The 24,709-nt window shown below is 46.0% G+C and overlaps 1 protein-coding gene across 6 annotated transcripts in view; it reads right to left on the bottom strand.

The window, feature by feature from the left end:
* baiap2b (BAR/IMD domain containing adaptor protein 2b) overlaps positions 1 to 24,709 on the bottom strand; it is a 46,188-nt gene that overhangs the window by 1,904 nt on the left and 19,575 nt on the right. For 5 of the 6 annotated variants that reach the window (XM_062414195.1, XM_062414194.1, XM_062414197.1 and 2 more), the window contains 10 exons: positions 17,918 to 17,979; positions 16,865 to 16,936; positions 15,396 to 15,533; positions 9,520 to 9,672; positions 7,796 to 8,032; positions 6,880 to 7,084; positions 6,098 to 6,299; positions 5,908 to 5,988; positions 5,558 to 5,726; positions 4,859 to 4,896 (listed from right to left, as the gene is read on the bottom strand). In XM_062414195.1, the coding sequence (XP_062270179.1) occupies positions 4,859 to 4,896; positions 5,558 to 5,726; positions 5,908 to 5,988; positions 6,098 to 6,299; positions 6,880 to 7,084; positions 7,796 to 8,032; positions 9,520 to 9,672; positions 15,396 to 15,533; positions 16,865 to 16,936; positions 17,918 to 17,979 (1,357 nt within the window). Of the gene's footprint in view, positions 1 to 3,700; positions 3,819 to 4,858; positions 4,897 to 5,557; positions 5,727 to 5,907; positions 5,989 to 6,097; positions 6,300 to 6,879; positions 7,085 to 7,795; positions 8,033 to 9,519; positions 9,673 to 15,395; positions 15,534 to 16,864; positions 16,937 to 17,917; positions 17,980 to 24,709 lie in introns of those variants that run through there. The other variant, XM_062414196.1, reaches the window with a different exon arrangement.

The raw sequence follows: 24,709 nt of genomic DNA on the forward strand, positions 1-24,709 counted from the left end.
CAACACAATGCTCACACACTTTGTTCTAATTACAACAACATGCTTATTCAACTACTATAAACATGAGTCATCACTTTATGGTGCAAATCAAAAGGCCGTGACTGACTTGACGGGAGCCTCCATTTGAACTGTGTGCAAAAGTAATCAGGATTAATTTGACTTGTTTACTTTAATCAGATTGAAATGAAGACTTGTAGTTTTGATACAGATTATTCCATCGTGGTTTCACTGTTCTCACTCAGCTGAACTGTCAGTGATCAAGATGAAGATGAGCTGAGGTCTGTGAGGGCCGCCCGTCAAATCAACACGGTCTGTTTAAATTCATGGAAACTTATTCATCTGATGAAATTCAAATGTTACATGAAGAAATGAACACAACACATCCAGTGTCCACACAACCACCATGACAACAATTACATCATGACCCCAGCAGAACCAGGAACTACAGCAGAACCAAGAACTACAGCAGAACCAAGAACTACAGCAGAACCAGGAACTACAGCAGAACCAGGAACTACAGCAGACCCAGATCTACAGCAGAACCAAGAACTACAGCAGAACCAAGAACTACAGCAGAACCAGGAACTACAGCAGAACCAAGAACTACAGCAGAACCAAGAACTGCAGCAGAACCAGGAACTACAGCAGAACCAGATCTACAGCAGAACCAAGAACTACAGCAAAACCAGGAACTACAGCAGAACCAAGAACTGAAGCAGAACCAGGAACTACAGCAGAACCAGGAACTACAGCAGAACCAGATCTACAGCAGAACCAAGAACTACAGCAGAACCAGGAACTACAGCAGAACCAGGAACTACAGCAAAACCAGGAACTACAGCAGAACCAGGACTACAGCAGAACCAGGATCTACAGCAGAACCAAGAACTGAAGCAGAACCAAGAACTACAGCAGAACCAGGATCTACAGCAGAACCAGGAACTACAGCAAAACCAGGAACTACAGCAGAACCAGGACTACAGCAGAACCAGGAACTACAGCAGAACCAGGACTACAGCAGAACCAGGAACTACAGCAGAACCAGAACAGAACCAGGCGCTGAAACATGACAAACGCTTTGTGACAAAGACCCAAAGAAGCAGGTGAGTTCAAAGTACCTTCATTAGAGGAGGAGCAGGCCAGCGGTGTTATGGCAGCGGCAGGTCAGGGCGGGGGAGATGCAGCGTAAATACTACTGTGCACTCAACACACAACACAGACACACACACGGTACTGCACATGCAGCAGTGCAGGTGGGAGGTGATGAGGGGAACAGCCGCTGGTTAATGAGTTGGAGGAGAAAGACGATCCACCTTTTCTTTACTTTGAGTGGCACAGAGACAGAAGCTGCTTCTAAAGCTTCAGTTCTGCTCTGAACCAAATAACTGAAATAAAAGAATAAAACACCAAATCTAACTAATTTAACAAATAAGTTAGATTTCCAGTCGACTCTGGATTTGAAAATAAACGAAACAACAAAAATGTCCGGCTGAATAAATTTATTTTATACTTTACTCTCAGAAAGTCACCGTACATTTGAGGTCATCAACTTTAGAATTATTCGTGCCCCCAAAGCATGCACATAACTTCTCTGTACAATATTCAGATTCCTTTTTTTCCCTTTCACAACAAAACTCATCAAAATAAAAGCACCTCAGTGGATGCAGGAGTTTTGGGCCACAGGTGGTCGGTGTGCTGTCTCTGCAGGAAGTCGTACCTTAGACTTATGTTAGTGGAGAAAGAAGAAACACTGGCAGCTTCCAGTCGTTTGTGCTCGACTTTTGTTTCTGAATTTATCAAAACAGAGATGGAAAGAAAGGAGGGTTGGCAAAGCTGAGGGGGGGGGGGGGGGACTAGTGTTAGGTCACAGGAAGAGACAACGAGGACACGTCTCTACGATGCAAACACGTCTCACAAGAAGTCTGAAAACACTTTTCTTTTAAAGTGAAAAAGGAAACAGGATCTGGAATATTAACAACTGTTCGAGAGAAGGGTTCTGCTTCACTTTTCAATCATTCAAAGAAAACAACATTCAAAGACTCGGTATTGAATGGTGAAGACATTTTTGCAAAGTAAGAGGCAGAGGAGAGGTGCAGAGTTTAGAACTTCACCTTCTCTCTTTGGTTAAAAGATGTTAAAGAGTCATGAGAGGAACTAAAGGGTGGTTAGTGGACATCGGATGTGGACAGGGGGACAGTGGTGAGAAGACTCTCACAGCTTCTTCATTCAGCAAAACATGATGCGGTTTACTCACTGAGGTTTTTTAAATCACGTCTTTAATTGCACAGAGCAGAAGAACAAGGAGGCTGAATGAGGTTTGAACTCGGAGTCCCCTCCTCCGCTCGTCCAGGCTGCAGAGAGGCTGTCCTGGCCTATCTTCACCACTTTGACTTCAACTATCAACATACTGCAGGTGTTTCCTTCCATCCTCTGGATCCATACAAATATAATATTCATGTTATTTACTAATTTAAACATCGATAAGACGCACTCAAACACATCTGAATATGGAAATGACCATTTCAAGGGTTTGAAATGGGAACCGAGTCAAACAGGAGAAGCAGTTGTCTTTTCTTTCATGCATGAACAACTTTCAACTGAAAATCTTCAATTTAATAAGTCTTTAATTTGAACTTGTTGTTTAACCAACAGTCTTAAACTAAATATATTCAATTTTCAAATCAGTAAAAAAAAGGAAAAAAGCAGCATTTTAAAAGCTGCAAGCACCGAATATCTGACAGTTTCTTTCTACTTTCAAAACCAGTAGAAAACTCGGAGCCTCGTCGACCCCATTCAGCCTCCACATGATATCACACATCACAATAAATAGAGGAAGGAGCCCGAGCACCAGTGTGTGTGTGTGTGTGTGTGTGTGTGTCTGAACACACTCGCCCTCCGATACAGACCACGAGACCGATACTGAAAACGTTAACTGTTCACAGGAAGTCAGAAATATAGACTATTACTTTTATAAGGTGCATTTGGTTATGAACGGATCATAGATACTGTTAGACAAGCACTTTTGTATATGGCACATTTATGTACAGTCCACATTCCATCACATCGTGTCCGGTGCGTTGAAACAGTTAATTATCGGTTCACTACTCGTGATACATGACCTCTTGTCTCAGAGTACAAAACCTCACAGCATGACAAGTTATTATTGTTAAATACTGAGAGAATCAGTCAGAGTATTGATTGTAATGTTTTTACATCATGAGAATCCTCTGACAGTACGGCTCCACCCGGATCTACACACATCCGTCACCGGGTCTGATGGAGCGCAGGACATTCGTGAGATCAGGTTCCTTTGGGGGGGGGGGGATCCCCGGCCGTAAATAAAGGAAATGTACATGCATGAAAGACGAGCAAAAGATTCACTGTCCTCAGAGGAAATGTCCGTCCCTTTGATTTTGAATATTCAGATGGCACAGAGTCCATTTTGTTCTGGTGTTGCCGGGCGTGGCCGGGCGCCCAGGTTCACCAGCGGCCCGGCGTGGCCACCGGACGGTCAGACAGCACAAGGCAGGAGTGGTGGAAGAAGGGAGAGGGAGGTGAGATCCAGAAATGGGGGGGGGAGGGGGATATGAACAAGGCGGGACTGAGGTAAAGGGGGGGAGGGTCGGAGAGGGGAGAAGACAAAACCAGAGCGTCTTTGTTGCATTGATCAACTTGGGGAAGAGTTTATTGCCATGAGCAGGGGGGGGGGGGGGGGGGGGGGTGAAGGGCAGCGGGGTGCCTGTCCTATCGCATCGTCCTTCTGAGTCTGTCTGTCTGTCTGTCCTCACACTGTGGAAATCAACTTGCCCTCTGGGGAACTGTGGACAGAGAGAGGGAGAAGCTTCCAGGAGGACGACTCAGGACAAACAGCAGCAACACAACAAGGACACAAATCAAGAGTCTGAGCCGAGTCTAAACGTCCTGAGTGTGAACCTGTGAGTGTGAGGGGGGGGCAGTGAGGAGGAGGAGGAGCTGCAGAGCATGAGGAGGAGCTGGGAGCTCAAAGCATGAGTGTTTGGATATTAATGGAAAAAAAAGAAAACTTAAATCGACTTAACACAAAATCCTAAATGATCTAAAACTTTAAATATAATAAACTTATTTATCACATCCGCCGAGGAGGGCACGTTTGTGTTTGTAGGATTAGACACAAACTACTGAACCCGTGTCCTTCAAACTCCATGAAGGGGTTCGACTGTGAGATTTATCATGTGTGAATCTGGGTTCTACAGATTAAATGTGATTGATTGATTGACACGGGCTCAGGAGCAGATGGGGTTTCTCTTTCTCTCACATGCTGAGAGGGCATTAGCCTTGGCAGAGGTATGTGAGCTCCTCTGGTTTCTAATGGTCCAGTAGAGACCACAAAGCTGGAATAACAACACAAACCTTATTGTGTAACCACTATGCACTAATAACTACATGATCACTACTGGCTTCATGTCAAACCAGTGCAATAGGAACAGGATGGAAACACAAAGAAAATAACACAAAGCAACTTTAAAAAGGAAAAGGAATGTGTGTCTGTGTGTCTGTCTTTGTGTGTGTGTGTGTGTGTGTGTGTGTGTGTGTGTGTGTGTGTGTGTGTGTGTGTGTTTCCTGCTGGTTGTGTGTCTGCAGGTCTGGACTTTAAAATCCCCCAACCGCTCACCTCTCCGTCTTCGGTCACATCATTCAATCAAAGGTCAATGGTTTCAGTGGTTTCAGTCTCCAAGTAAAACGTTTCCCTGGATCGCAGCATAGAGCCAAGAGCCCCCCCCCCCCCGCCCCCCCACACACACCCACCCACCAGCACCTTCACCTGAATCTAACTGGCTGAACTGGAATCATATCACCCAGTGGATCAAGTGGTTCTTACCTTGTGGGGAAACGAGGCTCGTACTCTTCGACTCCGTGCTGCAGAGACGTCAACACAAGACAACGAGTCACACAACAATATGACAACTGAGAAACCTGACGGATGCTGCAATGACAACAACCGCCAGCAGGTGGCAGCAACGACACATGGTAGAAACTTCAATGTGCGGTGGAGCTGGATATTAATAATAATTAAATTAACATGAAATTAATAAATAAGCAGTTTCTCTCCTTCCATTAAACTGTGTCTGTGTTGAATCCTCACTGTGATGTTTGAATTATTTCTGTTTGGCAGATTGTGTGTTAAAAGATTTATACATTTTGATTCCAGGACGGTTTTGAAACTGATTTTTAACATGTGACAACTCTTAAATCATTTTAGCCTCTTCTCAACTGAAGCTTGAGGAGTTTCCCTCAGAGACGGAGGCAGTCAGCCGCTCACTCATCAGCAGGAGCATGTGAAGTGAAGTGCACGTGATGTGTGCGTGATGTGTGTGTGATGTGTGCGTGATGTGTGCGTCTACAGGAGGGAATGAGGAGGAGCGTCCTCTGTGCTGGGGACGTGAGACACCAGGAGACGCTCCTGTGCTGCTCCTCAGGTCAGAGACCAGGAGCTTCATGAAGGTCTCATGTGTGAACTTGTGTGTTGGTAGATGTCAGCGTGTGTGTTTGTAGGCTTGTTCATCAGCCCCCCCCCCACCTGTGAGGAGCCTGGCACTGCCACGCTGTAGGGCCGCTGCTGTCTGCCATGCAGCGCTGCCGCGCTCGCTGCTGCCATGCGGGCGTGGCTGCCGTAGTCGGGGGCGGGCAGAGCCATGTCCTCTCTCTCTAGAAGGTTCCCTGTGCTGCTGCTCTTCCCGTGATGGAGGCTGAGTCACAGGAAACAGAAAACATGTTGTCACAATCAGGGAGAGAGGTGGAGGTCTGTGTGTGTGAAGATCTGCAGGGAGTCGTCAGTGGGTTTGGAAGGATTTACGATGCACAACCAATATACATTTATAATTTATGATTAGGGACAAAAGTCAAATCTAGAAACAGAGAAAGACCTACTTGTGAACCCGGAGCTGCCTCGAGGAGTCACTGTCCCCGTCAGAGACCAGCCTCGTGTAGGAGAAGGGAAACCAGCCACGCCTGGAGGAGAGGGAGCCGGATATTAGATACACAAAAAAATCTGTTTCTTCCTTTACTTTCAACATGATTTTGAGTTCTGGCAGGAATTGAACCTGCGAGTCGCACTCACATCCTGGTCTTCTCGTTCTCTCCGTAGTGCCACCCGTCCCGGGCCTCGGGGACCAGCAGGGTGATGACGTCTCCCTCAGAGAAGCTGAGCAGGGTGCTGTTGTCTCCGGCCGTGTGAGAGAAGATGGCCTGGACACAGGTTCTCCCGTTCTTCTCCAGCCCTGCAGCCATGGAGCTGGAGCGGGGCAGAGTGCGAGTCTCCACTGGGAGGGAGACAGGACGGAGACGGACACTGTGGACAGGTTCTCTATTCCATAAACTTCAGTTTCTAAATCACCACATGCTCTTCTGAAACTCATTTCTTTCTTACATCTATTTTTACTCCTGATCTCTATTCCTCATTTTCAATATCACATCTCCTTCTATTCCCACCTGCTTCAGCCTGCTTCTTATTAAAAGTGCACAGGTTGTGTGTCACATCCAACACACAACCTGATCCAGGAGATGTTCTCGGATCAGGTTGTGAAGGCTGACAGTGATTTTACACATTCACTCAAACACAGCATCATAAACTCTTCAAGGGCAAAAAGGCGGATTTGGAACAAGTGCTGAGTTCAGTCAGAGTTTGATCTGTTTGCTGAACAAAACATAAGAGAGGCTGAGCAGCTGCCAACGAGGTCATGTTTCCACCCACGTCTGTTTACTGGTCGGTCTGTTTACTGGTTTCTTCCTCAGCGGGATTACACAACCACTACCTGACAGATTCCACCCGACCTGGAGGCAGGAAGGAGGCGTGGCCTTGGACGGACACAGTGATGCAGGAGTTCATCCATCCTTACTTACTCAGCGTGGTCTTGCTCTTGGCGGGGGCGGCCTTCCGCACAGGCAGGGTGTTGGAGTAGACCTCCCCCCCGTGCCGCTGGGTCTGGGGCGAGGCTTTGCCCTGGGCCACTTTGCCCTCCATCCACTGCTGGTAGTCTTCTCCTCCGTGGGCGCCGGCCGAGCCGTTCATCACCGGCATCCCTGATTCCCCTCCGCCCATCAGCCGCTGCACAGAGAAGACATTTGCATAGAGGCAATTAAAACAGTATTTCTCTCCTGTTACATAACATCCAGCAGCTCGTTAACAGCAATGCTGCCGAGTGGATGTGGGGCAGGAAACGCTGATTAATAAGAAATAATGTTTGAAGATATACATATGGAATCATTACTGTGACTGCAGAGGATTTCAAAGTGTGTTCTTGAAACTGAATCTGAACCAGTTCTCTTTCAGAAGCTCCCACACTGAGACGTGAGCAGGCCTGCAGGAGGAAGAGGAGGAGGAAGAGGAGCAGGGGGGGGGGGGGGGGGGGCGTTAAGCTTCTTCTGTGCAACAAGCTAATTAACATGGTTCACTAATGGTTTAATTTGCATTCATGCAGAGTTTCCTGAGGTTCGATCCTGCAGCCGCCACATCCAGGGAGGACCCCCCCCCCCCGGCCTCACTGCAGGTCCTCATTAGATCTGATTGGACAACACTCACCGGTTTGTGTGTCTGTGCGTCTATCAGAGATTCAGACTCTGACTGTAAGACCTCTTTAAAAATGGGGATAATTTCTATCTGAGGATATTCAGGCTTCACTGTTTAGACTAAAAGATTAAAACTAAGATTAGGAATGAATGTTAATACTGACGATCATGATGTGTATCAATCAGAGACAGTGACATGTTAATGCAGAGACCCAGCTGCTGTTATCAGTAGAACAGGAGAGAAACAGACCTGCTGGCCCATTCCCCCACTGGCCCTGAACGCTGCCTGCTCCGGAGGCCCCGGCAGGGGTTTGGCACCGGGGACGGACTCCACGATGGACATGCCTGGATGGAGAGCCCCGGGCGCCATGCTGCCCACCATGCCGCTCATCTGCTGCGCCAGGAACATGGCACGATCTGGCAGCTTGTTGGGCTCGGCACACGCCTGCTGCCACATCGGGATCTTCTGAGATAAAAGCTCCTTTCCCTGCAGGATGGGGGGGGGGGAACAAGTTCATACAAAGTGAAAGTTCTCATGTGACAGAGCTCATACATCTTTTACTCCCTCACTTAATTGATTCGGCCCAAAATCACTTTGAAATCTATTAACTAGTTTTTCAGATGATTGGAAATATGCTGTCAGGTCTCTGGTGACCTCCAGTAGAAACATCCAGCTGCTGATGGGAGGAGAGGATGAGTGAGAGGGAGACGAGGGGGGGAACAGGAAGAGAGAGAGAGAGAGAGAGAGAGAGACCAGCGCTCCAGGCTCAGAAGCTCTCAGCCACATCCCCTCCATACATCAAACAGCAGTTACATAAAGAGACTTTTCATTTGCATTCATCATCCGACCCGTGAAGAACACGGAGGAGAAAGTTCTGATAGTTTTGACTGCAGCAGGCTGGTGTGGAGGATAATCCCAGAGCGGCTCCGAGATGGTCTGGCCCTGCTGAGTGTGTGTGGGCCGAGTGTCAGGTGTGGGCAGGATGATCAGATGAATTAACACAAACACAAACACAGAAAGTACAGCGACCACAAGAGACACAAACAGATGAAACATTGTGTTACCGAGCTCTCCTTCTTTCTGAAATAGATTTTTATCCCCAAAGTTATACTTGAAGTTTATTACCTCTGAGAAGGAGGTTATGTTTTCACCTCCGTCCATTTGTTTGGTTGTCAGAAAACAGAAAAGTCGTCTTTTCATGAAACGTTTGATGTGAAATGAGAACTTGTTCCTTCTGGCTGGATCCTGACGAAGAGGCAGAGCCAGGATTCGTGATTGGCTTCTACAACGTTGTGTGATCCAACAACCATCTAACAACAATCATCCTCTTTACAATTCATTCTTTTGATTCTACAAGAAACTAAAACATGAATCAGAAAACTGAAACAATGAATAACTTCAGTCAAAGCCACGATTTGTCTCAAGTAATGAATTCTACTCTGGAATCGAGTGGGATTCATCAACACTACTTCAGTCTCTCTGCTGATGCATCATCACAGCAGCAGTTTGTGTCTCTCGCTCCTTCAGACACTTTCACATCGAGTCTGAACTGAGTGTTCTCACAGAAGTATGTCAGCCCCCCCCCCCCTTCACCCACTCGTCCTCCCCCTCTCCTCCCCCCGTCCGGCCGCTCTCACTTTCCCACTTCACATCCCCCCCGGTGAGAGGGAGTGAGAGGTGATGATGGAAAGCGAAGTGAGACACTTGTGAATGAAAATCAGAGTCAAAGTTTTGTTTGGGACAAAAGGATGTGATGAAACATGGGAGAATTTTATCTAATATTTATACCTTCTTTATAAAACTGTCAGTTTAGGGCGAGGGTTTGATATTGATGCACCTTCATTAGTAATCAGTTGACATCTGTTCCATCCTTCATCTCTTCCTCTTACCCCCCCCCCCCCCCCCCACTGGTGTATTCAGGATTCTCTGCTGCCTGTGGACATGACTTTGTCTGACGTGTGGCTCCTCCTCACCTTGTTGTGGTAGACGCTGCTGCTCTTGGCCACAGCACACTGCCGGTCCACCAGGAAGCAGTACCTCCTCCTCTCCTCCGACAGAGCGTGCTTGTAGCCCTCTGCGATGTAGTTGTCCAGCTCGCTCTGCTTGTTGCTGATGGCCTCCACGTACTGGGGACAGGGAGAGAGAACACGAGGACGTTTGAGAGCAGGACGCCACAAATCAGGACAAAATCTAAACCAGAGTCAAACTCCTCAAATTGACTTTGAATCAAGTTTACTTTGTGATTCTTAAATTGTTCAAATGACATTTCAAACACTCAACAGCAACATGAGACTTTCAGCAGATAATGGACTGTGCTGCACTTAAGGAAACCAGGCATCTTGACTTCTGAAGAGTCAGACGAGCGTTTGTCGTCTGTTACGTGATCGTTTCCTGAACTTCAGATGAATCGAGTCCGGTTTTAAACCCGTTCACCTGCGTCCCTCCATCGACCCGGCTCACTTGAGTCCTCCAGCAGTGTCCTCAGGCTCACTTGTATAACTGAGAGCGTCTGAAGATTCCCACAGTGTCATGTAACGTGTGGTGCCAGACAGTGGGAGCTCCAGCACGAGGTGTGAGTGATGGAGGCAGAGCGGCAGCAGCCTACGCAGCGTCATGAGACTGGGCGGACACACACCACCACAGATACACACAAACACAAAGTGATTTTAAATGAGACTCAACACTGATCTATAACCACCATCACACATCCAGCATCACCACATGTGATAATTAGATCATTAATGATTTCATGAATCCACTGGAAAATATTTCTGCCTCCTCCACAAACTGACATTAACATTTAAAATGCATTGAATTAGAGCCAATCAGTGATCCTGAACCAAATGAGAGAGGAAGCATTTTCTACTTCCTTATATGAACTCTACCTCAGGACCGGTTTATAAACGTCTTCAGCTCAGTCTGTCAGTGTGTGTTAAACTCTCACTGTCCATAACCTCTTCAGACAAAGTGAGAGGGACACGACATCCTTCCAATGATCGACTGTCTCTGCAGCTCAGTAATGAACCTAAAGGTCCAGGATGGACAGGGAAGACGAGACACCAGCAATTCATCTCATCCCTTCTTCCTTCTACACAGACGGATGAGAGACGAGGGCAAGAAATATGAAATGTAAAGTCATGAAGATCCAGATTTTCTAATAATAACTGAATTATTCAATTATATAGGTTCAATCAGGGGATATTAAAATTTCTATTGTATTTAGACTAGTTTAAATTTTAAATGATGCTACTTATATAATGTTATGATAAACTGATGCTTTAAGACAAAATAATCTTAGCTTTCCTATTTTAGATCAAGGACCTTTTTATATTTATCTTTTTATAAGAATGTTAAAATGTAAAAATGAAAGGATATCTCATTTATATTACAGTGTAGTTTTTCACTGGGAAAATGTGTATAAAATAAAATATGTTTTTGTTAATAGCAGTAGTTTCCTTTGGTAACATCTAGTTGGAGGTTCATAGTCTATCAGTCTTAATTTATCACTAATTAATCAGGAAATGAAACTTAAGACTAATTCTTTTCAGTATTTGAGTTTTGACAGATAATTGGGGACATTATCACATTTCAGTGGCTCCTCACACTCTTCTACTAACGTAAGTTCCACTGGGGTCAGAATGTAAAGTTAATATATTGCTGAGCCACAAAGTCAAATACATTCTGTCATTTGTCTTATTCATGACTAAACGACTCCATCAAATCCAATAACAAGAGGAAGCTGAGATAAAGGAAACCGTCATTTGCCTGAATATGGTCATTGAGCCTGAAAAACAGTGTAAAAGAAGTGAAGGTGTGCACGTGGGCGCACGGAGGCTGAACACCGACCCCCCCCACAGAGAAGCATCACATGGTGATCAGCTGCAGAGGACCAGGAAGGCCATGAGTGAGTCATACAAACAGTGGAGGAGGTAAAACGTTCAGGTAGCCAGAGAAAAACACACAGCGAGCGACTGTGGAGATCAGATTCAGACGAGCGAGCCCGAGGTCGTGGGCCAACACCATGGAGCTGTCAATCAACAGAGCCTGAGTGACAGTCGGGCAACGAGACGGGGGGGGGGGGGGGGGGACGTGGGAGAGAGAAACCGCCAGAGGAGTCAGACTCAGCTGTTCTGAGAGCAGCTTGCAGATACACGACAGACTATGTGGAACTAAACTCGAGTTCTCTTCCAGTCTCTCACTGGAATGCACTGGGAGCTGCGATCTCCTTGACCCCGAGAACAACCTCTTCTTCAACTGGAATCAGACCTGACGTCATCTGGTCCCAATGGAAAGACAATCAGCAGAATGTAAAGTCACCAATCAGAATCAGAACCATTTAATAATAACCTTCAGCCACTTGCCTGCTGGTACACAGCTTGTGTATGTACTAGTACGATATGTAGGATGTATGTAGGCCGGGAAAGTTGTTTGTCTCTGCACCAGAATCAGCTCATGTCCCAGGAGAACACAGACCCTGTGATATGCATTAGTAGATGTATTCACAGCAGCTCAGTTCCTTCTCCTTGTAGAAGCAGTTTGGTGTCATCAGGCAGTGTGTGTGTGTGTATGGGGGGGGGGGGGGGGATGCCAGACGCCTAACTAGATTCCAGCTGCTTTTCATGCAACTGCCAATCAGCAGCTCTCCGCCTAAAGCACAAAATATAAAATGGGGCCAGAAGCCGCTCCTGGTTTCTGCTGACACGAAACACCATCAGCAGTTCAGCCGTGTGTGGGGGGGATGTGCGGGGGGGATGTTCTGCATGGCTGCTTCTCGGCTGCAGGGGCTCGGCACTCATACACTGAAACACATCGATCGGGGATTGAAAAATAATGATTTAATAACAATAATAATAATGTTTTCAAACTGAACCGACTCCCGACGGTTTCCACATTCTTTCCATGAAGAGGTAAAAAAAAAAACACATCAACTGTTCTGCTCAAATGATTTCAGACTGTTTGGATTTTCCTCGGCTCAATATCTGAAGCTGACAGGAAAATAGAAACTGCAGAGAGGATGAAAGTAATAACACACATTGAGAATGGAATCCCAATCTCCAAGTCAGTTCTGAAAGAATGGATCAGGGGGGAAATTGATTTTGCAGCTTCTGGCCTGATCCAGTCATAATGTTCACAGGGAGCATCTCTCTGACTCATCTCAGCTGCTGGGAGAGTTCTACACTTTTCTATATGCACAGAACCTCCAGATGGATTTGATGGGATAATGATTTAAAGAGGCCGAGCTTTGGTTGTGTGGTTCATCTGGAAACAGCTGCTACTTGTTGAAATGTTCCTCAAACAGGCAGAAACAATGCATTAGTCAGATTTCTCATGTTGATTTATTTAAAATTCATGATTATTGTGCGGTTGTGTCGTGCAGATGAATCCATGACGTGTGGCTAATGGCCTTTGAGTGGGTACAGCTTCTTTATTCTCCTTCTCGTGACAGGTTGTTAGTGGGACCAGTTCTTGGAATGTTTTGAGCCTTTTAAATAATTTACAGCTCAAACTTTGGCCAATTCAAGTTGATGATAAGATCATAAAGAGACTGGAGAAGTTGAATGAGTTATGGTTAGTTTGGGGACAAGTTGCTTGTTCCAGCTGATCTTCTTCACACTTCTCTTTTCCTCACTTCATCCCTTGTTTCTGTCAAACAGCACTTCTCCATTGTTCCTTTGACACAAGCAGCTCTTATGTCATGAAGTGTTCTCGCCTCCTCTGATCTCATCCTGTTGAATATGTGTCAAACCGGTTGTTTTACATTAGTTTCACGCAGAGCAGGATATCCTCGCTTCCTCTGCAGCATCACATGATAACTGTGTGTGTGAGTGGTGTCACTACTCTGAGCTCACGTGTATGAAATGTTAGAATCATTTGCTGTGTTGTTTTCCTTTGAAGATGCACAGTTTATATAAATATATGATATCAATAAATGCAGATACAGAGAGATCTCTGGTACTTCAACTTCAACAAGAGAAGTTCAGTTACAATGATTCTCATCTTCTGCTCCACTGATCTTACTGGGACCCCAACATGGAAACCACTGACCTTATATCCACATCACTTCACTATTTCAGCTGTCTAGAGTCAGTAGTGTCTGAGGGGGGGGGGGGGGGGCTCAGAGGGGATCCTAAGCTGTTGAAGTCCAGAGGAGCTGCAGGACTTTGGGGCTGAATGTTCCTGCTCCTCCTCATCGCTCCCGGATCGGTGTTTTGAACAACTGGCCCAGCCGCCCCCTTTCCTGCTCCACCAGCCATCCATCACAGCAACACTAACAATTACACAATAGTGAGCTCCTCTGCTGCTCCTACCAGGCAGCGCGGGGCGACCGCCTCAGTGCTGCACAATCAGCCATTAACCCCCGACACCGTGTGTTCTCTGCACCGCAGTGATGAGCTCAAACCACAGCTCTGGCCACAGGTTCAGAGGAGCTGTGACTCAGCCTCTTCCTGTGTGTAGTTCTATTGTTGTGTATAATTACCTCCTGTGTTTGGTCTGCGTTTGGCTGCAGGATGGTTTCCATGAGGCGTAGTGGGAGTGTGGGTTAAAACCAGTCTATGAGACATTTTCGTTTTCCTTTTCATGGAGATGAGAGGTTTTCAACATTTTCTTTGATTTGTCACTGTGTGTCTGCAACATGGTTCAACTCCCAATACAAACAATAACATACCCTACAGTTGCACACACACACACACACACACACACACACACACACACACACACACACACACACACACACACACACACACACACACACACACACACACACACACACACACACACACACACACACACACACACACACACACACACACACACACACACACACACACACACACACACACACACACACACACACACACACACAAACAATATAAAAGATAGAAAGTATAAAACTCCTCTGGCCTCCTTATGCTCCAGATTGAACAGCCTGGCTGCAGCGTCTCCTGTGCAGGTTATGTAAGCGGCCCGCCCCCCCGCCCACCATGTGTCACTGCTCCACCTACAGAGCGCTGCGTCTCCTCACGCCTCTGCTGCAGCAGCAACATGGAGGAGAACACAACTCACTCTCCTGCCCCAGATATCAGAACCTAGCATCACACAACACTGATGAAGAGCAGCCACTAGTGAAAGCCATGAACGTCACGGGAGCACGTGGGCGGAGCTACAGAGTAGATGAAACGTGGATTAACACTAATGAGTGTTCACAGAGATTTTACTCTTTAATAACTGTTTGAGGTTTCAGATATTTTCATATGTGGTAACAATCAGATCTTGAATCAGTTTCTTGCTTGTGGCTGCAGCCGGCTCCTTGTGTCCTTGAGCAAATTAACCAACTGTCTGACACAGTGAGCTTGAGTCAGAGCCTTCTCCATCTCCATCTCTCTCCCTGTGAAGAGCCCCCCCGACGGCGTGGGCCCAGTGGGGGGGCCCTCCCACTTCAGCTCAGCACGTTCTATCCCATCAGCACCAGCAGCAGTCACGGATTACCAGCTGCACTGAAGCTCAAATCCCATCAGGAGGAGGGGAAAGCATCTGAAAGCCAGCTCCACGTGGAGCAGAGTGGGTGGTGCATCCAGACGACTCAGCATGGGGTCACTAAAGGTCTGCGTAGAGGATCCAGACCCGGACTCTGCTGAACTGGATTCATTAAGTTCATTTTTCTGCAGAGGCTGAGGCTATCATCCACAGACGGGCTGAATGGGATCAGCGGCTGGAACCATGTTCTGTGTTTCTAACCAGTGGTCCTCAGCTGGTCCTACAGGTACCTGGTCCACAGAGGAGTCACTAAACCAGAGAAGCACCAGGATGCGTTTCAGTGACACACACACACACACACACACACACTGACCTGCATCTCCTTGTCTCCGTACTTCGAGGGGTGTTTGCTGCCCTGGCTCTTCCGGCGCAGCTTCTTCAGCTCGGCCTGGCACTTCTCCAGACTCTCCCCTTTGCCCTTGTGCTCCGTCTGGTACTTCTTCAGCGCGGCCTGAAGGGGGCAGCACACAGTAAGCAGGGGGCACGGCCACAAAGGATATTTACACTGATGTACATTCATCTCAAACTGACAAGTGGTCCGTCTCTGATGTGCTGCCTGATGACTGGGGACCTGTAAGAGGGCGGAGCCTCAGCTCCACTTCCTCTCTATCTGCAGCTGGTTCACAGTCATTACAGGGAACTGGGCAGAGTGTGTTCGTGCCCAAAAGGTCAAAATTGATTTGGATTTATTGAAGCTTCACACAATTTATTAGATTTCAACAGCAGCTGAAAACCTCAATAGCTTTCCTCAATTGTAGTACGAAGGACAAAGTTCCCAGAATCATTTATTACACGTTTAAATTTATAAATTTTCTACCCCTGTTTAAAATTTGCATATTCACAGAAGCCAAACTGTTTCCCAGCAGGGTACACTTTATTACTGATACTCTATCCTGTCAGTTTTTTTGTGTGTATATATATACACACACACACACTTTATGTGTATGTGGTGCATGTAACATACAATTTGAAAAGAAAATCATCAGATCACTGTAACAATCAGTTTGATGTATATTCCCTCTTACAATGAAAGTTTGTTTGGGATTAAATCCAAACTTCACCAGTAATTAATTTGTGTGTTAAAATGTGTTTTTGTTGCAAACCTCCAGTTTGCAGTGTGAGTCATGATTCACGAGGCCGTGTGGGAAGTAATTTATGTAACTGGCTGCAGTGGTTTGGATGAAAGCAGCTGGGAAATTAATGTGAGACTGCATTTTGTCTCTGGCCAATGATTTTATGAGAACATGGTTCATACTGCATCTTCATAACTTCTCTCCCAGAAGACGTGAAGGACAGTAACACGGGGGGGGGGGGGGGGATTAATTAATCTCTAATTCAATACATGAAGTCAGAACAAGTTGCAGGTCGATCATTAGTGTAAACATATTCTAGAGTCTTCGTATTACAGCTAGCATCTGTTAGCTCCCATTGCTGGAGTGAGTTTCTCTTTAGATCTCTGTTTACATTATTAACAAAGATAAAGAATAATTACTTTAATTAGCACGAGGCTACTGCCCCTATGACTCATGGGATATTTAAAATAATGATTTAATCTTTCTTAAAACTGAATAAATTGATTATTTTGTCAAAAGGAAGTAGATTAACCTTCATTATTAATATCACGTTATTATACAAGAGAAAACCATTCTCCTTTTAGCTCTGGTTTGGTCTCTACCAGCACCTGAAGACAGAATCTGGCTCTTCAGGGTTGAATATGATGCTAAGATGAGGGTGGGATTTATATATGATGTTATTAACTGTTGATGAAGAATCAAATCTCACATTCAGGTAGCGTGCGTCCAGCTCCACCTTCTTCTCCAGCTCGGTGAGCAGCTCGTTGTGGAACGACTTCAGCTGCAAAACACACACAAACCCTCAGAAACAACACACTAAACCTCACACTGTCACACACGTAGTCATTAACAGGAATGTGACCCTGCAGCACAAGAAGCAGGAATTTGTTCATTATTCTGAAATGTCCCAACAGACAGGAGACGATGAGAAATGTGTTCAAACTTCAACTTGTGTCATTTGTGTGAGTTCAGTTGTGAATATTGTGTTGTTTGCATCCAGGGTAATATTCTGCACAACAATCTGCTGGAACTACTTCATGTGTTTAAATGAACATCAGAAAGAAATCCAAAAGCTCAGTGACCTCTCTCTCTTTCTTTCCTCTCACACATGTGGGAGGAGAAAATGTTTTCTTAAACTTCTATCAGCAGGATGTTTGCTGAAGCTACAGGTCAGAACCAAGCTACAGGTCAGGTCTAAGCTCCGGGTCAGAACCAAGCTACAGGTCAGAACCAAGCTACAGGTCAGGTCTAAGCTCCGGGTCAGTACCAAGCTACAGGTCAGAACCAAGCTACAGGTCAGAACCGGGCATCAGAGGTCCTTTCATCCCTGGAGAATAAATACACTTCTTCTCAAAGTCTAATTTTTAAATTGTGCTGTTGAACAGAACCCCACTGCCCTGGATCTGTGAAACCCATTACTGGAATGGACGAGGAGACAATTTAAAATACTCTTTATAAGATACTTTGAATAAAGCTGATCCTCACGTCTTCTCTGAACTCACAGTTCCCTGCTAATATCATAACTGACCAATTAACTCAAAGGTCTGTTGCACAACCAAATTGAAAAAGGATTTCAGTCTGTAATGATTGTAATTTCCAAGAGACGATCAGTAAACAGGCATATGGGAAGTCAAGCTGCTCAGAAAATAAAGATATAGTTCAATGATTTGTGGATCTCGCTGAGTATTAAATATTAAAATATCTCTTGTGATGTGGAGACTCTGAAGAAACAGGCCAACAATCAAAACCACCACATGCTCACCATCTCCTCAAGCTGGATCTGGATCTGTCTGTGCACCTCGGCCATCTGAAAGAGCACCTCCCCTGCAGAGAGACAGAGAGAGAGAGAGAGGAGAGAGAGAGACAATACACAACAAGAGGGGGGGGGAGAGAGAGGAGAGAGTCATATGGAATCTATACGATATCTGCGAGCACCACAAACTGTACATCGTGCAAAAGAAAGAGACCATGCAGGCACACAGGACAGATGAGAGACAGGGGGGGGGGACGAGGAGGAAGGTGGGGGGAGGAGGAGGAGGAGGAGGAGGAGGAGGCCAAGGACAAGATGAAACATCTGTCGTGATTCTGATGAAGCAGACATGACTCAAAACAGTGATGGAAGAGAACGTTCCAGAAATATGAAAAACAGAATGGATGGATGAGATAATCAGGAAATCTGCTTAAAATTCTAAATATCTAAACCAATATGGAAGCTTTTAGTGGCAATAAACTCTAAAGTCATAAATACACAGGAGCAGTTTGATGATACAACATAAAGAATTTCCTATTGGCATTAGGATGTGTGGTAAACAGAAAAAAAACAGAAAGCAAGAAAGAAGTGGAGAGTAGAAAATAAAGACAAACACAAACGATAAGTAAAGGATGATTCATGCAGCCAGGGGGGTGCGTGTTGTTTTAAGATACCTACATGCTGCCTCTTCTGAATATGCAATGCGTTGTAAAAAACAAAAGGAACAAAAAGATCTAGTTTGAACAGAGCGAAAGAGAACTGGAGAGACAGTGACAGATCAACGAGCCCGAGGAGAATGAGACACACGACCTCACACAGATAAACACTCAGTCTCCATGTCCACACTGTGGGGACATGTCCACACTGGGGGGACACGTCCACACTGGGGGGACACGTCCACACTGTGGGGACACGTCCACACTGTGGGGATCTATGGGAGCAGATACTGGATCCATCACACACGGAAACACTGTCGGATTCTAACAGCATTAAAGGGATTTTTGAGATCATTTAAGAACCGTGTCGCCATTTTATAATATTTCCACCAGGTGACTTGTTTACACTGTAAAACACACTTTACTTCTTAAGTCACAATTAATTTATAACCATCTATTAAAAAGGTTTGTATCACATGTTTATGTTTAAATCCAGTTTGAGTCCAGCTCCAGTAGAAGCACCTGAACAATAACCTTCAAAGACGTCAAAAGTAAATATAAAATATAATAAGCATAACTCTATTAACAATAAAACAAATGTTACTTATGTATATGTATGCAACAGTGGATTAAGAAAATATTATATATAGACACTAAAAACATGAAACATTAAATATACTGTATTTGTTTTCTAACTGCACATTTACCAACTTAAACAGAAAAGCTAAGATATCTGTGTTAATATATTATCAATATAATAAATAGCTGAATGGACTTTGCACAGAGAAACTTCTTCTACAGCTGCAGCGCAAAGCAATCAGAGCTAATTCATTCTACAAGAGCACATTAATAACCATTAATGACTCTAATCTGGCCTTCGCATAATGTACGCTTACATCAGATGATGTATGATGCTGAAGTGAGGCCCCCGGGTGAGAGGTGAGGGGGGGCCGGCTGCCGGTGGACCAGTGGACAGAACTGTGAGAGGGGGCCGTCTGAATGGGATTAATGGGCTTAATGGAAGTGCTGTGGTCATGCAGACACGACTCAGCTGGAGTTGAGGGGATTTAGAAAAGGTGGCAGCAGAAGGTGGGGGCGGAGTCGGAGAGCAAACAAGTGCGTCTTACTCCGAGCTCTGGACTGAGGTGCTGAACTGACCCTGAGTCAGTAACTCAGCTGGATCCTCCTGACAGTTCTTTAACGTACACAAACACAGACGTCACACAGACGTCACTGAATGGAGGTGAAACATTGGTGCACACAGAACACAGAGAAACTGGGTTGGACTGGTTGGTGTCACACTTTACATCCTCCCCTCCACGTGAAGCTGGAGAAGTGTTCCACTGCCGCAGGACAGAGCATCCAGAGCAGCCAGGCTCATAAATGCATCGGCCTGTTCCTTCAAACTCTCTTTTGCATTTTGGAGCGAGCCCAACACACACACACACACACACACACTTCATCCCATCCATTAATATACAGCCTCTGGCCATCTGCAGGATACAGCAACTGAAGTCAGGCACCTCCAACACACACACACACACAAACAAACACACACACACACACGTGTTGATCTGAGCCCGAGGAGCAGCAGAAAACCGCACTTAATGAAAAACATATTATGGATGAAATTCAAAGGATATTAGTTTTTGCCCTGGCTATTGTCTCACAGGGCTGGAGAACTACTACTTAGTGAGAGAGAAAAAGAGAGAGAGAGACAGATAGAGAGGGAGAGAGATAGAGGGAGAGAGAGATCAACTCTCATCCTCACTATATAATATAAAACCCTTCAGCTGGGGATGAAATATAGCTGTGGGATCAACTCCAGTTATCTTCCATCAAAATGGAGCTGTGGTCATTATTTCTGACTTTTATAACAGATGTGTTCGTCTGCAGAGTAATTAAAGTCGTTCCTCATTGATCCCGTTAAGGAAACACTCGTTTCTCTTGTTCTCCTGCTCTGGTGGCAGGTCAGGGTCAGCTGATGCTGTTCCTAAAGTACAGAGATGCAACTACAGGTGGAGATGAAGGCCAAACCCATGAAGATAAAAGCACAGTGCTAATAAAGTATTACCATTTGAATACAACCCAGGGAATGTGCCACCACAGGGCTCAGGGAACAGAGCCTAGCTTTGTCCTGCAGGTTTTGATCACCTGGACCATCCCCAAAGTCCTGGATGTTCTTGTTTCATTGCACCAATTTAATCCAAAAACCTCTTGCATTGGGAAATACTGGACTTCCAGCAGCCAGAGCTAAGCTGCTTACTGGTAATCACAACACTCAAAGCTTAGAGAGCACATTGTTGTGTGCACCCGGACCTCACAGCTCCGGATCAGTTCAAACGCTGCTTTTGTCTGTGGAAGGTTCTCACAGAACTTCCCTGAAACGGCAGATTAGTTCGAAATCAATGATGTTTTCCTCAAATCTCAAAAGTCTGACACTCATTAGGCTCCTGTGTCTAAAAATAAAAAACTTCAGGGAATAGTTATTTCATCTGAAACAAAATAAAACTGAACCCAATTAGGCCAAAAAACACCAGATCCACCTTTAAGAGAGGGGGGGGGGGATGGGGTGGGGGGGATAAGCATCTAGAACCCAACAGATTTTAAGATTTAAGATGCAGATGAACCAAAAAAGTTAATTCTGAAAACAGAACTCGGGAACAGGCCCTTTTATTCAGCCAATCGAGAAGCAGCACTCACATCTGGGTTCATTGTCCCGGCTCCTGTCCCTGTGACGCCTGGGCTCGACAGAAGGTGAAACAGACAGAGAGTTAATGGCCGTACGAAGGAGGCTGTTCCATGTGTTGTGCGTTTCTGGAAGGACGATATTATACGAATCCTAAAAGCAAACACATGCAGCTCTAATCCCCCAGAGAGCTGCAGAGGAAGGTGAACAAGGTGCTGCAGGGAGATGTGCCCTCCTCACAGCCACTTCATCAAACACTGGAAGTGTCCTCGTGAAGACAAACACACCTGCACATGTGCACACATGAGCACAAACACAACGTCTGAGTGTTTGCACAACTTGAAAATGCAGTTAAGCATCACAACTGCAGAAGAGCAGAAAAGAAAACAAACTACAGATACTCAAATATTTAAACTACGTAGATGTTTGCCTGCCATGTCATAAGAATTTCACTGCTCCGATGACGCTGTCATTGGAGCATGTGACAATAAACTTTGATTTGATTGATTTGATTTGATTTGATCACCATGTGATATCAATTACAACTAAGTCACTTGCTGGTGCACAAACCTCCACCAGGGCTCAAACAGCCCCCTCATGAAACCTCATGTTTTTATATCAAGATCCATGAATTATTCTCTGAGAACTTCATGATAATGTTGAAAAACGCCCACAAGGTTACAGAGAAAACAGTTCCTGGATCTGCACCAAACTTTATGCTGTTCTTTCTTAGGTCATAGTCCGTTTGCAGAAGTGTCCGGGTGTAGTTCTGAAGACGTCTCAACACAAACAGATGAAACAACTCAACGGCACAAATCCACACAACCTGATGACACAGATGTCAGCACACAACGTCATGAGGGAGCGTCACTCCAACGTATTGACTGGTGAATCTTTTCAAAAAGGAATCCTTGAACAGAAGATCGATATGAGCGTCTGTCTTCACACCAGCACTAGAGGGCTGACAGGTCCAGAATGGAGACTGATGATCTGAGAGAGCAGCCACATGCTGGAGGGGGGGGGGCAGGATACATGAAACCTGCCGTCTTCTTGTGTCTGGATTAACACACAGATCCTCGGCTCCTGGCATCTAACCAATCATACCTGGCCTCAATTGTGTCCTTACAGTGAGAAATGGGGGAATAGAGACGGAAGCTGTTTTCTGTGTGTGATCCACAACATGCTTCATCCCTGTCGAGCTGTGTCTTGATGGAACAAACAAAAAACACGATTCTGCAGCAGCTTCACACGACAGATATAAGCTAACAAGCCAGGAACTCTAATGAGCCAGGAACAAGTTGCTTTGTGTGTTCTCCTTCTCTTCGGTCTCCCTCTCTTCATTACCTCCTCTGTTTCCTGCAGCCTCCCTCTCTTCCTGGGGTGACTCGAGAACAAGCACTTTCTTAAAAGGAAGAAACAGTGAGCGAGAGCTAAATCGGGGGGGCAGAGCTGCTCTGCTGACGTGTGAGCAGGAGAGCTGACGTCATGGCCACTTGGGTTTTGGTGAAGAAATAGTAAGTTGACCCTGGAGGGAAATTAAAATATGTGATAGATTGAGAGATTGCCACAGGGGTACCCTCTTGTTGGCCCACATTCCTCTAGTGGTCGCTCTACTGCCCCAGTCAGGTTCCCCTCTATACACCAGAGCCCCGAGGTGGAGCAAACTGCACCCTGACCAAAGATCCCTTCATGGCCGCTCCACCGATTGGTTCGGAAGCAGGTTCCAAAGGACATGTGGTGCCCGTGACCTTCAGGCAAGAATAAATCTGAATCCTGCAGTTGAATAAAAGCTCCTTTATAATTTATACCTCAAACCTCAAACCTCCAACAACTCCTCTGAGACTCGTCATCAGCTGGTGACTCAAAGTGCCGCAGTCACTCATTTTAAAGGTGGGAAATGAGCAGATATAATTCCCTGTAAGATAACGAGCGTGGGAGTAAAATAACTTACATTGTGAGATGGTGTGATAAGAAGGCGGGGAGGGGGGGGGGGGGGGGGGGGGTAAAAAGGAAAAGCTCTCGCTGCAGTTTCCCTCTACGCAGACGGAACAGTAGCTGAATTCAGATCAGTGTTGAAGCTCCGGGGAGATTCAGCCTCTATGGGCTCAGGAAAACAGAGGGTCACGGGGGGGGGTTAAAAGGAGCAGATATTGTGGTTGAATTCCCCTCAGAGATGCTCAGTGACTCAGCAGTGTACCAGTCACTCGTATCAGGGGCGTGGCCTCTCGCTCCCTGTTTATGAGTTTTCATTATTACTTTCATCCTCAGCTCCTCTCTGCTGCAGGCGGCTCAAACCACTTCTCCTCCACACAGAGTACGAGTTAGAAAAGAAAACTCTACAGTAGGATCTGCTGATGAAAGCAATTGTCTGGTCCTCTTGAAGTGTCAGAACTAGCCCCCCCCCCCCCCCCCGCTGGTAGCTAATCGAGTCTGTGATATCACAGCGTCTGAGCTCGTCCTCATTTCAGATATCTCCTCACATCACGCTTGCTAAAGTGGAGGAAGACGCCTTGAAGGGCGACACGTCTCTAAATCACGTTGCTGAGTTCATTAACCAAAGAGTGTTTGTGTCCCGGGCCTCAAATTTGTCCATCTGAATTTACCTTAGATTGTTTTAATGAGATGGATGTTATGCATAATCATGCTCAGCCTCTGGCAATGGGAATATCTGGGAGAGAGAGGAGATGGAGGAAAGATTAAATTAAAGCCAAAAACGCAGCATAAAATAAGTGGTGACACTTTGTTCATTTTCTCATGGTCTCTCAAAGCAGGACATGTAAGAGCTGTAAGTTATAAGTTTAGGAATGAGGTTGAGTATGTAGCAGGTTTGAATCTAGAGGAAAATGAAAAGAATGTGTCCAGACGAGGAGTTCACTGCTCTTGAATATAAACCTGCAGCTGTGCAGGAATCCAGAGCAGCAGCTGCAGGTGTGGGAACAGAACATGTGACAGGCAGACGTGTAGGTCTGGATCTACAATGTGATGATAATAAAACCAGCCACAGATTATATAAAACAAAGCCCAGATGGATCCTTTGTGCCTGTGCTGCAGGTTTGTGTAGCAGAGCGAGGAGGTGAGTGAGTACCACCCCTGCCCAGTCTTTTGAATGGTGGAGCCCTTATTTGGGCAGAGAGGGGAACCGGAACTGCAGGAGCTTCCTAAGCGTTCCCCTCCTCCATCTCCATATGTGGTATACGGATGGAAGACGCTTTCAGGCGCACTGACATCACCAGCTCCATGTTTGGGCTGCGTATCGAGCATCGCTCTCCGGCTCTCCTCCGTCGGCGCGGCTCTTCATTTCATCTATTTTTAGAAGTGTGTGCAGAGTCGGCGTGTTCTCCCAGGGCTGCCTGAGCTCCCACGTTAGTGTGGGGGCGTTCGCAGACACCGAGAGCCGTAGTGAGGGAGGAGGAGGAGGAGGAGGAGGAGGAGGAGGAGGAGGAGGAGGATGACACTCTG

This window comes from Platichthys flesus, chromosome 20, assembly GCF_949316205.1.
Source record: "Platichthys flesus chromosome 20, fPlaFle2.1, whole genome shotgun sequence".
In the NCBI taxonomy this organism is placed as follows: domain Eukaryota; kingdom Metazoa; phylum Chordata; class Actinopteri; order Pleuronectiformes; family Pleuronectidae; genus Platichthys; species Platichthys flesus.